This window comes from Wyeomyia smithii, chromosome 1 (assembly GCF_029784165.1).
Source record: "Wyeomyia smithii strain HCP4-BCI-WySm-NY-G18 chromosome 1, ASM2978416v1, whole genome shotgun sequence".
NCBI lineage: Eukaryota > Metazoa > Arthropoda > Insecta > Diptera > Culicidae > Wyeomyia > Wyeomyia smithii.
Window position 1 is genome coordinate 24963205 of NC_073694.1, and position 15160 is coordinate 24978364.

A 15160-nucleotide genomic window follows, 5' to 3' on the forward strand; every position below is an offset into this window, starting at 1 on the left:
ACTAGAGGTTATCCATTTTTTCTAAACTTATTTTAACGTTTACAATTCCAAGTTTAGGAGTGAGTTTCAAAAATTATAATATTGCCAAAATTACCTCTATGGCTTCAGAATAGAAATTCTCAAAATTTAAAAAAAAAGGGACTAATATTTGTTTAACTAGGTGAGATTATTTAGCCAGTTCCAGAGTTATGTTTCAAGCGATCTTCAGGTGGATTTAGTCATTCAGGTTTTAGTAAATGTTTAAGCGTTAAGCATATTTTCTGACGTGATCTCTTTTGAATTTTGGAGGCGTTTTCTTGTTTTTTTTCTCTGAACCTTACCTTTATTTGAATTTATCTGCCTTTTCCGGCCTAAAGAGGTCTTTCCAACTTAAATTTGCTGAGCTTTACTCGGGATGATTTTTTTCACTTACCGTTTTTCAGTGATTGTTAGCTTTATGTGGTATATTTTAGTGGTTTTCAGAATTGTTTCGGGAATTCTGTGCCTAATTTTGGTTCTTGGTATTTCTGGTTTTTTTTTTTTTAATTTTTAAAGTTAATATTTACTTGAAAGTACTTTTAAGCGAAACTTAGCCTATTTTTTACTCCTACAACCGGGTTTCACAGATTTTAGGTTAAATCAGGTTTGAGGGGACTTTAAGTTAAATTTCATATTATATTCTTTTTTAGTATTTTTTACCTTCAGAACTGTATTTTTGCAATGGCTCTGAGATTAAATGGGCATCATTTTATTGTCCATTTTTCTACAGCTTCTGAAACTTTTTTAGAGATCTAATGCTTAAAATTTCGGATCATTTAACTTCAGAATTGTATTTTTTGATTTGCTTTTTTTAGGATTTTTGAGCCTAATTCAGCACATGTTCGTACCTCCCAAAGTGTGTTTTTGAGATCTGGAGTTTATCATGAACATTTTTCTTTGCTCTTGTCGACACTCGACAGACACGACCCACACGTGCCACTGTGCTATTTTATTACGGTTCTGTCTATTTCTACCCTTCCATCATTTTACCGTATGTATATGCAGAGTCAGTCGATTCCACACGAATGGAACGTAGCTTCAGGATAACTATCAACTATCGCAAATTGGTAGTGACATGATTGCATAAACAACTTAGATAAATCCGATTAGTCAGCCAAACTGGTAATCAACTTTCGTACGTTTTTTTTCTCTACTTTCAACAGCCTTCCCGTCTGCTCGCCATCTGGATCAAGGAATTTCTCAACCATGTGGTAACCCGTCGGCCGGCCTTCATCGCGCTGCACCTGCAGGAGGTGGGCGGTAAAACGTACGAAAAGTCCATGGAGTACGTGCAGGAATTCATCAAGAATCTGTGCGAATCGCCCGAACTGACGGAGTACAACCGGATTCGGGTGTACCTGGACGAGGACTACAACTCGGCGGAACACTTCACGGTAAGCCCGAACAAATCCCTCCCTGCACCAACACTTCGATTGGGTTTCAATTCCATCTAATCGCATTAGACTGCGTAGGCTGTTTTTCTCTCGGGAAACTGAAATGTGTGACAGCTTGTTGATTGATCGAGATCCCTCCAGCACGAGATAAAAAGTTCAAGTCAATCAAACTGAGCAACATGATTGAACTAATATAATAATATCCGCGTCCCGCAATCTGATCCCGAGCAGCATCGGATACAATAGACTGTATATCATAACGAGTGCATAGTCAACCGCAGCCAGACTGCGGTCAATTCCATTAGTGTGGTCTAGCGGCAATGCCGCCGACGAAGACGACGACAACGATGAGGTTCATTTCAATTGCGCGGAGGCCACCGGCTATCGATGATTCGGCGACGGCTGCCTGAAGGCGCCTGCATTATGCAAAAATTGATCATTGAAAGATTCAACGACTCTATCATTGTCCCATCATCATCATCATCATCGTCAACACTCCAGGCCACTACCAGGCAGAAGGAAATGAATTTTTCATGTGTTGTTGTTTTTGTGGAAAGTTTGCCAGTCTACTACCGATCGGCACCTAGTTACAACCCATGCACGCCGCACGCACGGCTGTTTTTACCTTGAGGTTATTTATTTATACTCGTCAAGCCAGAGCGAAAAGAAGAGTGCGAGGAAACAAACAAACAAATCTGAAATGTATCGAATTTTTATTAATTTGACGGCATGGTTTGGCGCAGATCACTACCAGAACTGGCCAGAAATGTCTGCGTGGGAAAAATATAATTAAAAAGAAATGCATCTTAAATTACTGAGTTATGGCAGACCAGCCGAATTCGACCGAGTGTCGCCTGTTGCCACAGCAATCACGTGGGAATCACAATCCCAAATACTGTTCTGTATTTGGAGATGACGTAAAATATTGAGACGTTCTCTGATTAGTTCCCGGTTGGGGTCGCCCCCTTGTCTAGTTTTGATAAGCCCAGTTCGGGATGTTGGACTGGAAACAGAGACAGAAAACTTGTTGCTAACTTAGTGTTGATACCGTTCTTGATATGCGATACTTTCAGTGGCCCTGGAATTTTAAGAACAAGTGACAGTGTATCAACCAAATCTCTAATTGACAAATTCAAGTTCAATCTAGAGCTGCAACATTACACCAGACAGGCATCAGTAGCTAGACAATTTTGAAACTCTAATTTTGGCACGCCCAAAAAAGAAACCGACAACCCGCTCTCCCTGACCCTCCTCGTCGCGACGGAATCAACAGTCCCATGCATCATCAGCGAATCGCATCGTTTCGCTCTATTTCTTCTATGGTGTGGTGATCACACATAACTAATCTGCATCACAAGCGGATAAATACAGCACTCCACTCCGTAGAGGGGCCACCAACAGTAAACACCAGCAGAATATGATGCGATCCGATGATGATCCGGAGCACCCACCGCCGCGAGTTCGTATGCACTTGCCAAGTGTGCGTTTATATTTATGCCGGGTTTGCTCACGTCAGACAACAATAGACGCGCCAATAAAACCGCGCTGCCAGCAGAACAGACAGCACCAGATATGCAAGCGCAACCCGAGGCGTACCCGGCGAACTGGATGGAAGACGCAAAACAATGTAAACAATATCGATCAACGTTCCAGACGAATGGAGGAGGCCGTCTTCAGTCAGAAGGGAAGGCGGTGTTGTATAACCGACCAACCTTGATTGGTTCGGAAGAACGATTAGTCCACCGTCGCTGCTCTGCCGCCGCACCCAAGCGAACGATCGGATTCGGGTTTCGCTATGTACGTACGCAAGTGGTCATATGAACGCTATCATCCTTCGCAATAGCGCGGTCTTGTGCGGCTTCTTCTGTTTTCAACCTGGGCGGCGGCGGTGGCGGCCAGTTGCATAAACATATTTACGGGGTTTGTTTTGAAAAAGGGTTAAAATTAGATCGCTTAAGTAGATTGTGAAGTTCACGTCAACCGAGCTTTGACCGCGCACTACGAGCGACGGCAGGAAGGAGAGAAGAATTCTCAGAAACGTCATCAGACCAGCACTTAAACGTCAGTCCAACTGTCAGGATGAGCCCTTTTTTATAATAATAAACCATCGTCCCTACCGCTATGGTGATGATGACGATGATGGTGACAATGAAACCAACGGATTTATTCTTAGCCCTAGTGGTGAATTTAAAATTATGCACTTTCTCTACGCTTTGCATCTCTGACTGATCTACCATCCCCCATCCTAAGCTCACTTCTTCGTCTAGTTAGAGATCAATCCCGACAGCCAGTGCCAACATCTAATGTCACAAATTCAGCTCTTATCCATGCTTCAGTTGATTTTTATTCTACTTGTGCATTACTTTGCTTTCATATTTTTGAATAAAAGCGAGATTGAGCGGAAAAGTTGAAAATTGGCATGTATGTCCTAAATGCAGCACCGCGTCACTGGTTTTTGCGTCGGCAGCGCGTAAAACAGGTGGAGTGTGGCCTTCAATAGGCGGGAAGCGCATGAAGACGCCCGATTGATTGGCTTTTTTTTTCTTCTCTCCACTAACGGGAAGCAGATCATTAGCATCTCAGAAGTAAACCGACCGACGATGACGCCCCGACGGCAGCAGGAAATTGATCGCAAAACAGGTACAAGATTAAAGTGAGTTTGAAATTTCTCCCTCGTTGTGTGAGGGCAAGGAAATTGATTTAGTCAGCGAATCATCAGCTATTCATCAAAGGAGGAGAGTATACCGGTGCCGGAGGTGTTGCAACTTAGTAGCTTGGAAGATGATTATCTGTTCGGAACGGAAATGTTCTTGTCAACTTTTATATCCTATGAGGGTAATTTATATTATATTGAAAATGTTGAACCCTAGTTATGATCCATTACTACGTCTTTCAAGAATGTATAATCTAATTCAAATCTTATTGAGATTAACAAAGAAGAAAGAAAGTTAAAACAAAATTTCCCAAAGACGCTTCTCGAAAACATATCCTACTACAAGTGAATTATAACACCAAATTCCGCCAGAGCACAGAAAATATTCTGAAATCAGACTCAGGTGAAGGTTTCTAAAAGGCACTTAAAGTCACCCAAAAAATGATTTATTCAAAAAACTTCCAAAAACGATTGGAACTGCTAAAAATAATGATAAAAAATCCTAATATAAGCTAAAAATCTCTGAAAATATGGTTATGGCAAAAATGACTAAATAAGCTCCCCCATTGGGCCCAAAAAGGCACAGAAACACTTCTCAAAGCCAAAAAAGAGACTAACCTAACTTTTGAAATCAGCTATGAAAAAAAAAAATGATTCGAAATTAAACCAAAATAAAAGAATGTATTTATACAGAGCTCAGAAGGGTGAAAAACACTTCTAAAAACCAGAAAAGGTCGACGAAAAGAGTGGTTCTGTATCAAGCTCAAAATAAACTGCTAAAAATAGAGAAGACATGAATTGGAATAAATATATGATTCCGAAACGGATTCAGGAAGGCAAAAAAATGTCTCTGAAGGCCGTTAAGAGTATGAAAAAAATCCTAAATTAGGGAAAACCAACAAAAGCCAGCGCAGCAGGTCACCGAAAAAAAAGTTGAAGAGGTTATGTATGAGACACGACCGCAAGGTTGAGAAGAGCTACGACAGCCTGTTTTATGTCAATGTATTTCTTGCAACAGGTTAGGGAATACACTCGATTAAGGTTATCCATTGATGATCGAAAAGCGGTAAATTTCAACTCTTCTTTTAAACGAATGTTAACCCTATAGGAGACTGCTCTGAAACGCTTGCGTAATACGCGCCTATATTGCGAAGTCAAATATTTTGGCAAATTGCTGAAGTCGAGTGGTTCGGTTTTTCCGGTTTAGGCTGAAAAAAAAACAGATAAACTGTCTTGTGTTTCTGTCAATAAATTTTATCCAACCCTAATAAAATAACTTTCTGGAAACAATGGAGTGGCCCTGAAAAGAAACTGGATATCAACATTTTGGATTTGAAATGGCGTTTATTTAGTTTGGCTTCTGGACCTCAAATATATTTTGTAAATACCCTTACATTATTCCTGAAATCAGAAGTCACCATTCCGCTAATTCGCTAATAAGTGACGTTAATTTTTAGTTAGTAGGTTTGCGATTTTGTTAATTTTTGAGCTTGTTAGCAAACTGTTGGCAACTCTAAAATGTTGGCCTGTAAAACGAGTGTAGTGTAGTGTTTTTTGTTCTAAAATGGGACTCGAGTTATCGAATAAACCTCACCAGTATTCTAAAGAACAAGCTCGAGATGATGTAAATTGATGTTTTGACACGTCAAAATTATCAAATAAAATTTTCCAATTAGCGGATTAGCGATTAGTATTGCTAAATTCCAAGTTAGCGATGCTCATAATTGTCGATTTCCGATCTCGGGATATCATCCTGGTTCCGGAAAAGCCATATTTAAAGGTCTGATTGGTCGAATTCTGTGCCGTCAAAAGAAGGCTCCACATTTTGCAGTAGCATAACTGTTAGCACCATCATGAAATGCCAATTTTTGCATTTCAATGAACGCTTTATTAATTTTCCAAGAATAAGAAAAACCCGTTGAAAACCTATTGAATTTTAAGCATTTGGAGTTGAACAATTTTCGTGACGCTCTCAATATTGTCGGTATTTCAATTTGTCCTATTCTAAGTCAAAAAGAATATGATCCCAATTTCAACTCAGGATGGCGAAAATCGCTGCTTAATGCAAGAATAACAAAAAATGCTTCTATGATCAAAACAGCTCACAAAATCGGGTACAGTCATACCGCGATATAAGCAACTTTATTTATATTTTCGTTACGTTATATCGAGTTACGTTATATCGAAGCAAAAAAAAATTTTTTTTTAAATTTATGCAAGAATGTTAATGGTTACTCAAAGATGCGCGAAAACCTATTTTCCATAACCTATCAGTATTTTTTAACCTTTCTTATGCCCATTTAGAAATATTTTCAGAAGCAAAAAAACTTTTTTTCCAATTGATACAAGAGGTTACTCAAAGATGCGTGAAAACCTATTTCCCATCACTGATAGTATTTTAAAACAATTCTTATGCCCATTTAAGACAATTTTCAACAAGCAAATTTTCAAAATCGTTAAAAATCTGTCCACGTGGTATGTGGATGGCCCCTAATTAGTTCATGAAGTACTTCAAAGTAATACTGCACTACTTGAAGTAAAAAGCAACTTGTACGTTTTGTGCCGTGCTAGAGTACAAAATATATGCCTGTGATCGGGAACCTTCACGTGGTTACGGAAAATTTCATATCTAGCAAACCTATTTCAACTAAGCAATATCCCAAATCGTCGCGATGGCGTCAATCCCCAATCATCTCTCATGCTAAGCGAGCGCATCCACAATGAGGTTTTTTACTGCTGTACTGAATGTTGCCAAATAAACATCAATAAGAATAATAATGAACATTCAAAGAGTCAACATCAACATTTGAATTTTTATGCAAACGAGTTGTTGAAGTGCTGTCGACTTTCAGTTTGATATCGCTGACTGGATAGAACGAGAAAGCTTTTACTTCCAAAGTCCAGCGCTTGAGACCTTTCGAAAAAATGGATAGTCTTCAATTACCCTAAGGAGGGCAGTTTGCTGTTTAAAATCGGAAAGATACTGATCGCAACCTTTGTGCTGCCCCGATAATGGGGAAATACGGCACTCTGACAACACACACTGAACTATGCCTCGCTGCTGCTCAGATGTGACAAAAGTTGGTTTAAGCCGAAAGCAAATTCGGAAAGCCAGCTGATACTGGTTCAACCTGCTACTGCTACTGCCGCAATTCACTACTGCTATTGCCACAAGCAGCTACGCTACTGCTAATATAGGACGACCATCCGTCCCACCATCTACCATAACGTAAAGAGTGCATTTCCTTTTAACTAGGTTTACTACTCTGTCGACTTTTTTTTGGGAAAGCCAGCAAGCCGTAATTTTTGTTTCAGCAAGGCTTGACGATTGTCAATAGTAAAATAGTTCGCATAATCAATCAACATTTTTCTGCATTTGGGCGTTTTCCAAACGATTGCTACAAGAATAAAGGTAGTCGGTTGAAAAGAAACCGACTTATAAACGTTTAAAAGGGGACAAATTTCATCTTTCGGTCGGTCAGATTTTTAATTTACACACCTTTGTGGTAGGCTAAAAAACGTAGTTCTACGTCAAATCGTTTTTCAAGGTCAGCGAAAGCCAAAAAAGAAAATGAACCCCAATTGAGCCTATAATAGCGATAATACGCTTCTTAAGGCCAGAAAAGGCCTAAAATTTAAATAAATAAAAATTGTGCAAACCAAACAAAAAATTATTCCAAATTGAGTTAAGAATAGTGAAAAACGCTTCTAAAGACCATTGAACTCAGAAATTTCTAAAGGCATAAATTGAGCTTAGAAAAGGGTTGCGAAGGCTAGAAAATGGCAGAAATTAAAATGATGACGAGTGATGCGAAGTCAAACAAAAAACAAAATGAATTTAACCCTCTAGTGCCCAGTGCCGCCTTCAGACCGTCTTCAGTTGAACCCCTAAAGAGCCATAACAACTTGAAAAATGTTTTTAAAGCTTCATAGTGATTTTTTCGAAATCCGTCTAAAAATTAATTTGGGCACTAGAGGGTTAAGGTTGTATCACAGTGAGGAACAAAAGCTGGGTGACAACTATATTTTTTGGAATTTCTTTTACTCAACAACAAATGCCTTCAACGATAAATGAGAGTATGTATATTAAAGCATATACAGGCCATGTTCGATTTCGGCAACACGTCCAAATTTGGCTTTGTAATGTGTCTCTGCCGCTCGCAGAGAAATCAACACGCTTGCTGCTTACATCACAGCTGAGCGAAATAAGAGCGGTGAGTTACTCCAGTGAGAATACACACTGCTGAGATAAATCCGTAAGCAAACATGCGTGACGGGTGGCTGGATTTATTTTGTCAGTATCGAGATGCAATCTACTTTTCTACCTAGTTTCTCCCCTATTTTGATATATGTTAAAAGACATACTACAATAAAAGTAAAACACTTCGTGTTTCGTGTAAGGACTCACACCACTTCATTATCTCTCGGGAGATTTAAGATTCCATCGAAGTGTTTTTTTGCAATCTCCTTAGATACACACGATTCGCTGCTCACCAGCAGTGTTGTTAAACTCGCTCCTAAAAAGCATGCGACACTCCAGGAGGCGTTCTCACTGCTACCAAAACCACACACTGGAGATACTCCATTCAAATTGTTTTTCGTTCTTTCTCACTTCCTTCATTACATACCATCGAATGTTGATGCTTGCAAGTTTTCTCGTAAGAACGTAAGCCGACATTCACTCCCGCGATCAGTACACTCTCGTATACTCTCTTACTCGCACCCCTACTCACGAGCACGACCAGCCGAAGATGATTGTTTCAAGACATATCGCGATGATGCGGAGTAGCAAAAAAATATTTCGATTTTAGATAGTTCGATCCAGTATGCGATACTTTATAAATTCTCGACCCAACTCTCGGCTGTCAGTGCACGAAGCAAAACTGCCTAGCAGTAATTCAGCAATTGACAAATCGTATGCGTGATTATTCGGTGAAGGAAGTGTTTTCGTTTTCTGGCACATTTTTCAAGCACTTCTAGTCAAGTACTTTTATTCGAGTACTTCTACTTTCATATCCCTACTCGCATATTCGTCGTGAGTAGAAAAACAAAAGAAAATTTGCGTGCGGTTGCAAGTTGGCGGCTGCTCTGGCAAGTGCGTGAATGAAAAAGAGTTTCTCGATTCAAACGATTGAAATTGTGCACAGATCATTTACATGTACGGTTTTAGAAATTTGACATGGCCATTTTCGCTGTCACCCTACTATACATATAACATACATACAAAATACGCTACCTAACGTGTCTGCCTCATTGTTGCCCAATCAAAGGTTTCTTTAAAACTTTGAGTTTCTTGGTGAACAAAAATAACTGGAGAACAACATACTGCAAACAGTGGATTGGTAGAATCCAGAGATGCATTCGAAAAATCGACATGAAGGCCGTACCCCGCTTTTGTTCTGGTATCATAATAGTGAGAAGGATTATGGACCTTTTTCAAATGTGTATATTTTTTGTGAATAATGAATGTAGGGTATTTTCGACAGTGATAAAATAGAATCTCAGGGGTTAGGAACAACCTTTCCGCAGTATGGTACATTGAGACGAGAAGAAGCATCATGAAAAAAATTAACTTCGTAGGTTAGGAACAACCTGAGCTTCTATTTTTACCACTGCCGCAAATACTCCCCCTTACCCTATTTTTATGAGGAATGAAACAGCTTTTCCATAATTTCATCTATTTTTTTTGACAGCAGTAAAAAGTTCCAAAATTCTATTTGTTACACGTTGAGCCTGTCGCAGTGGTCCAAATCCTGCCAAAAAAAGGCCTAGAAAAGAAAATGATTCATTCGGGAAAAAAAGGTTCCAAATGTCGGAAAAGATCAAAAACGAAAAAAAGGTCTTTAATTGAGCGCAGAACGTTGCTGAATGCCAATAAAAATATAATTCCAAATCTAGCTCCGAGAAACAAAAAAAAAAAAAAAAAAACAGACAATGCCAAAAAATAAAGCGATTTAAAATTTACTTTATAGACCGTTCCGATAATGATAAATACACTTACTATCAACCGTCATTTCAAATAACGTGCAGTATTCAAACAAACGTTGGCTGCGTCCTGTTGTTTACGTCCAAAAGAAACAGATGCTGTCATTTTTTCTAACATTTAGTGCGAAATTTTGCGTGGCCTTTCTCCCGGACAAAGAAAGCGAATTGTGCACAAATGGGGCACCGTGAGTAGTCTTTCTATAAGAAAATTAGCCAGAGAAGAAGGTATAAGTGTCGAGGCAGTTCAAACCGCATTGCAAGTATTTTGAAGAGTGCACATTTACTGATGCCCCAAGACTTGTTAGAAAACCTGGGCCTGTTGATCCCACAATGGACAGAAAGGTTAAGGAATACTACAAGCGGCATCCTTCAGTATCAGTACGAGATGTGGCGAGAAAGCTTGGAACCTTGGCGAGTAACGTTATGCGTGCCAAGGGAAGAATGGGTCTACAGACCCGTCGGAAGCAGAAGCAGCCAAAACGAAATCCAAAGCAAGCTGAATCTGTGAAACCGAGAGCTCGGAAGCTTTATGACAAACTTCTGACCAAAAAATGGGGTGTGTTATCATGGATGACGAAACCTACATAAACTGGACTATAAGACTCTGCCAGGATCGCAATTTTATACATCACCGAAGGGAAAGGATGTCCCTGGACCAGTGAAAGCTATTTACACCGAAAAATTCGGCAAGAAGGTAATGGTTTGGCAGGCCACTTGTGAATGTGGGAAAATATCTCGTCCATTCATTACGAATGACACAATGAATGGTAAAATTTACGTGAAAAAGTGTTTGCAGAAAAGGTTGTTACCCATGGTTAAGCAGCATAACAATCCTCCAATCTTTTGGCCTGACCTTGCTTCCTGTCATTACTCTAAGGATGCACTAGGGTGGTATAAAACAAATAATGTCACATGAGGATGATGAATCCTCCAAACTGCCCTGAAATTCGCCCTTTTGAAACTTTTTGGGCTTTGACCAAGGCAAAGCTGAGGAAATATGTCAAACCAGCGGACAATGTAGAAAAATTTAAAAAAGATTGGCTTATAGTGGTAAAATGGTCGAAGAACACACTGTGCAAAAGCTTATGAGTAGTGTTAAGAGAAAAGTTAGAGAACTCGCGTATCCAACGAAAAATAATCCCAACTTGAATTGAAACTGGAAACAAAACACTTACTACAGTAACTGTTCGCTAACTGGGTGCTGTTTAACTGGGCTGCTTTTTAACTGGGCGTTCGCTAACTGGGCTATAGCCCAGTTAAAAAGCAGATGAACGTCAAAAATCAGCGTTTTTCATATTGCTGTCAAAACGAGATAGGGGCACATGAATAGTAAATTGAGATTGATTTTTTCAGTTCAATGGATTTTGGTTGTTATCACATATGCGATCCACTAGATATCCACATACTGGTTTCCAGGTCGAATAAATATTTAATGAAAAGAACTGTTTCCAGGCAACGTTTAATGCGAATAAAGCACACGCGAGGCCAACAATTTATTTTTTCTCATTTTCTGTTCATCAATCAGAATTTTTAGTGTATTTGTTTAAAACATTTTCAAATTTTCGCTGATATAGTTTCGCCTAGCGCCATTATATCCGAATCCCCCTCGATATTTCACGACATTTGAAATGTCAGCCCAGTTAGCGAGCGAAATTCGTTAACTGGGCTAGGCCCTCAGCCCAGTTAGCGAACGAACAGTGTATCTATATTTCAGAATAAAATGACCCGAAAAATCCTGTATTTTTTGTTTCATTCAAGAAAGAAGATGTATTTATAATTTTCAGAACAGTCTATAGAATCATAAAAAAGGTTAACAAACAAAATCACCAAAAATTAAAGTCAGGATGGAGAAAAACGTTTTTCAAATGAGCCGTTTAAAGCAAAAGTGGTACATGTGCCATTGAGTAAATTTTTCAGGAGACGCAATAAACGAAAACACTCAAATAGTAAATTATTTTCAATGATATTTTCCAACATAACTGCACTAAATCATTGCTGGAAAAGTTTCAAAAGACGGTACATGAAAGCTTAACGAGTTCTGGTAGAGAATCTTACACAAACTTCAATAGAAAAACATGTACCACTCTTGTTCTATGGGAAAAATAATGACAACCAGAAAGCGTTGGGAGCAAAAGTGGTACATGTCTAGTCTGAGCTTGAAAGATGCATTGTAGCTCGCTAATCTTAGGACATAGAACATTCATGTCTTCAGCAGAGTTGTCCAAGAGATTGAGTACTATAGGATGGTTATCTATTAGTTGAGGAATTTTGTCACTTCGTAGCGCTAGTGTATATGTATTTGGTAACAGCATACGAGTTGATACTGATATAGATGAAATGCTTTCTGTTACAAAGTAGTCACGGGTACACTAGCGCCACGTAGTGAAAAAATTCCAAAGCAGATAGATCTCCATCTGAAAGTAACCAACCACTTGACCAACTTTGCTGAAGACATGATTGTTGCTAAGATCCTCGACTTACAATCCATCTAACATACACAGACTGGACATGTACCACTTTTGCTCTCAACGAAATGGTGATTATGTTAATTACCAAAAATTGTGTTGGCTATAACTTTGGTTTAGGTTATCAGATCTCGTTTTTTTTAGATATTCTAGTACATTATTGCGTTCTGCATCAATTTATGCAAAAAAACCCAAAAAGTGTAAAAATGGCACATGTACCACTTTTGCTCTCAACGGCTCAAATGTCAAATGTTAGAAGAGGTAAAAAATGGTCCCAGATTGAACTGGGAATGATAAAAAAGACCAATAAAAACATAAAAAGAGAGTCCTAAATAAATGACCACAGAATCGGGAAAACGCTAAGGACAGTGAAGAGCGTAAAATCATGATTTTAAACTGATCGCAGATTAGCAATAACAATTATGAAGAAAAACGCTCATAACGCGACAATCGATCATTAATTAGGCTCAAAAAAGCACAGAAACGGCTTTTGTTAAGGCCAAAAAGAACAGAATTTCAAACTGAAGAATCTAACTGAAATAAAGAAAACGGTTTTTTAAGGTTTAGTGAATGTTCAATAATGATCTCAAATTGACCTGAATAGCGAATATTGGCCAAGCTATAGTGAAAAGTAAAAATGTTCTCGAAATAACTCAAAATTGCGAAAAAAAATGACGACCAGAATAGGTCAACAAAATTTTAAATTGAGCTCAGAATTAGGGATGTTATTGATCTGCATGACAATTGACGACCGCAACCATATCTGCATCCGCATCATACATCACGAGATTTAATGCGGATTTTGAAAAAAAAATCGATTCATAAAATGTTGTGACGAAATTTTTCTTATTGTATTTGCTGCTCGCTTCAATAGCTTTTGCAATGGAGTGCGACATATCATGCGAAATAAATGAAATAAAACACCAGTAATGTTACGGATATCCGCATTGGCATCCGTAATGCGCAATATCCGCAAATAAATCAGGAAAAGTTGATTTGGATATATTATTCCTGTATGGACCACTCAATGCGAACAAAAACGTTGATCTTTTGTGATATCGCTCGGGTGTCTGCTGTATTCTGCACTTCAATTTTTTTGTAATATCACTATTAAGAGTGAGTGACATGCTTATATTGCGTATTTGCTTTTCACCCTTCTTTTTTACGCTTACTACTAGAATCCTCCTTGTGTAATACTGACAATATTATCGCCAATTATGATTCCCTGGAGAGATTTCTACTAAACGTCCCTCTGGCCAGTTTAATTGTAAGAGATTTATTTTCGTCAAGAGGAATTCGACGTGAAGGAAGAAGAGGTTACTAGGTAACCTCAGAATAAACCCACGCTTGAGTCCGTTGAAATTGAATGGCTTGGATTCTATCAAGATCCGAACCCACGACCACCCGCTTGTCAAAGTGGACTTTGTAACTTTGCAGCTTCTCGAATTCCGAATTAAGTTCAAAACAGCTAACAAGCATTGTTGACCCTTTGTGATTCCCCAAGGATATCTCAAATTAGATTATCAAACTGAAAAAACGCATGAGAAAAGTAAGAAGAGAATAACAATGAATATGATTCCAAGTTGAGCTCAAAATAACTGAAAATCGCTTCGGAAAAACAGAAAAATTGAGAAAAGGCCTAGTAACAAAATGATTCGGAATTAGGCTCAGAAGTGCGGACAATAACGGCAAAAAATGAAAAATTGTCTAAATTCAAGTTCAGACGGTGAAAAATAACTCTGCTCAAAGCCATAATTTCATTTTGTTATTATTAGAAAAGAACAGAAAATGATCCTGAACCAAACCTAAACCTAGTGATAGCGGTCAAAAAACACAAAAATGTAGACTCCTCTTCGATATACTGCTGTAATTTAATTCCAATCGGGTGCTCAATTGATGCCAGATTTGCCACTCTCGGTATGAATCGCCCGAAAGCCGATGCACTTCACCGAAGCCGGAATTCAGCCAAACAAAGGCTGGCTTGCTATTGCTATTGCACTTGCAGTATGCAAACAAACAGAATTTTTATAAACCGCTCATCATCGGTTAGCGCCATTAGGTCGAGCAGATGTTTAATCTGATTTGCAATCAAGCGCGGCCGTTAACATTATAAACAGAGGAATCGTGTGTCCGGTGTTTCTCGGCGGATGACGATGATGATGGTGGGCACAGGCAGACGGACACAGTCACGCTAATAATATAGACCACACTTTTGTTGGACGTTCGTGGACGGGCACACGCTCGAGCCGGGGCGGCCTAACGAACCCGCTGATGGCCATTTAGCCTATGATCGGTGCGAGATGGAATCGTTTATATTGTAATCAAATGATACTCAAGCGATCCCGGGGTTGTTGTTTATACATTACTGTGTTGTCTGCATCCAATTTATCGACAGTGACGTCTTTTTCATTGATTTTTTTTTCTCTGTTCCGTATTCCGCAGGCCCTGGGCAATCTTTACTTCGCCATTCGCACCATCGACCATCTGCAGATGTGGAATTTTCTCACGCATGAATGGGAGACGGTCGAGGACAAAAACATTCACACCGGCAATATTGAACCGATTGCAACCAAAGAAAAGGCCAAGTTTCCCCAGCAATTCTTCCCGGAGGTTAGTCATTTCGATTGTGTTTTTTTTTTTTTATT

General features: G+C 39.0%; 1 protein-coding gene across 1 annotated transcript in view; it reads left to right on the top strand.

Annotated features, from left to right (window-relative positions):
- LOC129729326 (uncharacterized) overlaps positions 1-15160 on the top strand; it is a 40274-nt gene that overhangs the window by 22355 nt on the left and 2759 nt on the right. Inside the window, exons 2-3 of the mRNA XM_055687840.1 lie at positions 1182-1412; positions 14958-15125. Of these exons, the coding sequence (XP_055543815.1) occupies positions 1182-1412; positions 14958-15125 (399 nt within the window). The remainder of the gene's footprint in view (positions 1-1181; positions 1413-14957; positions 15126-15160) is intronic.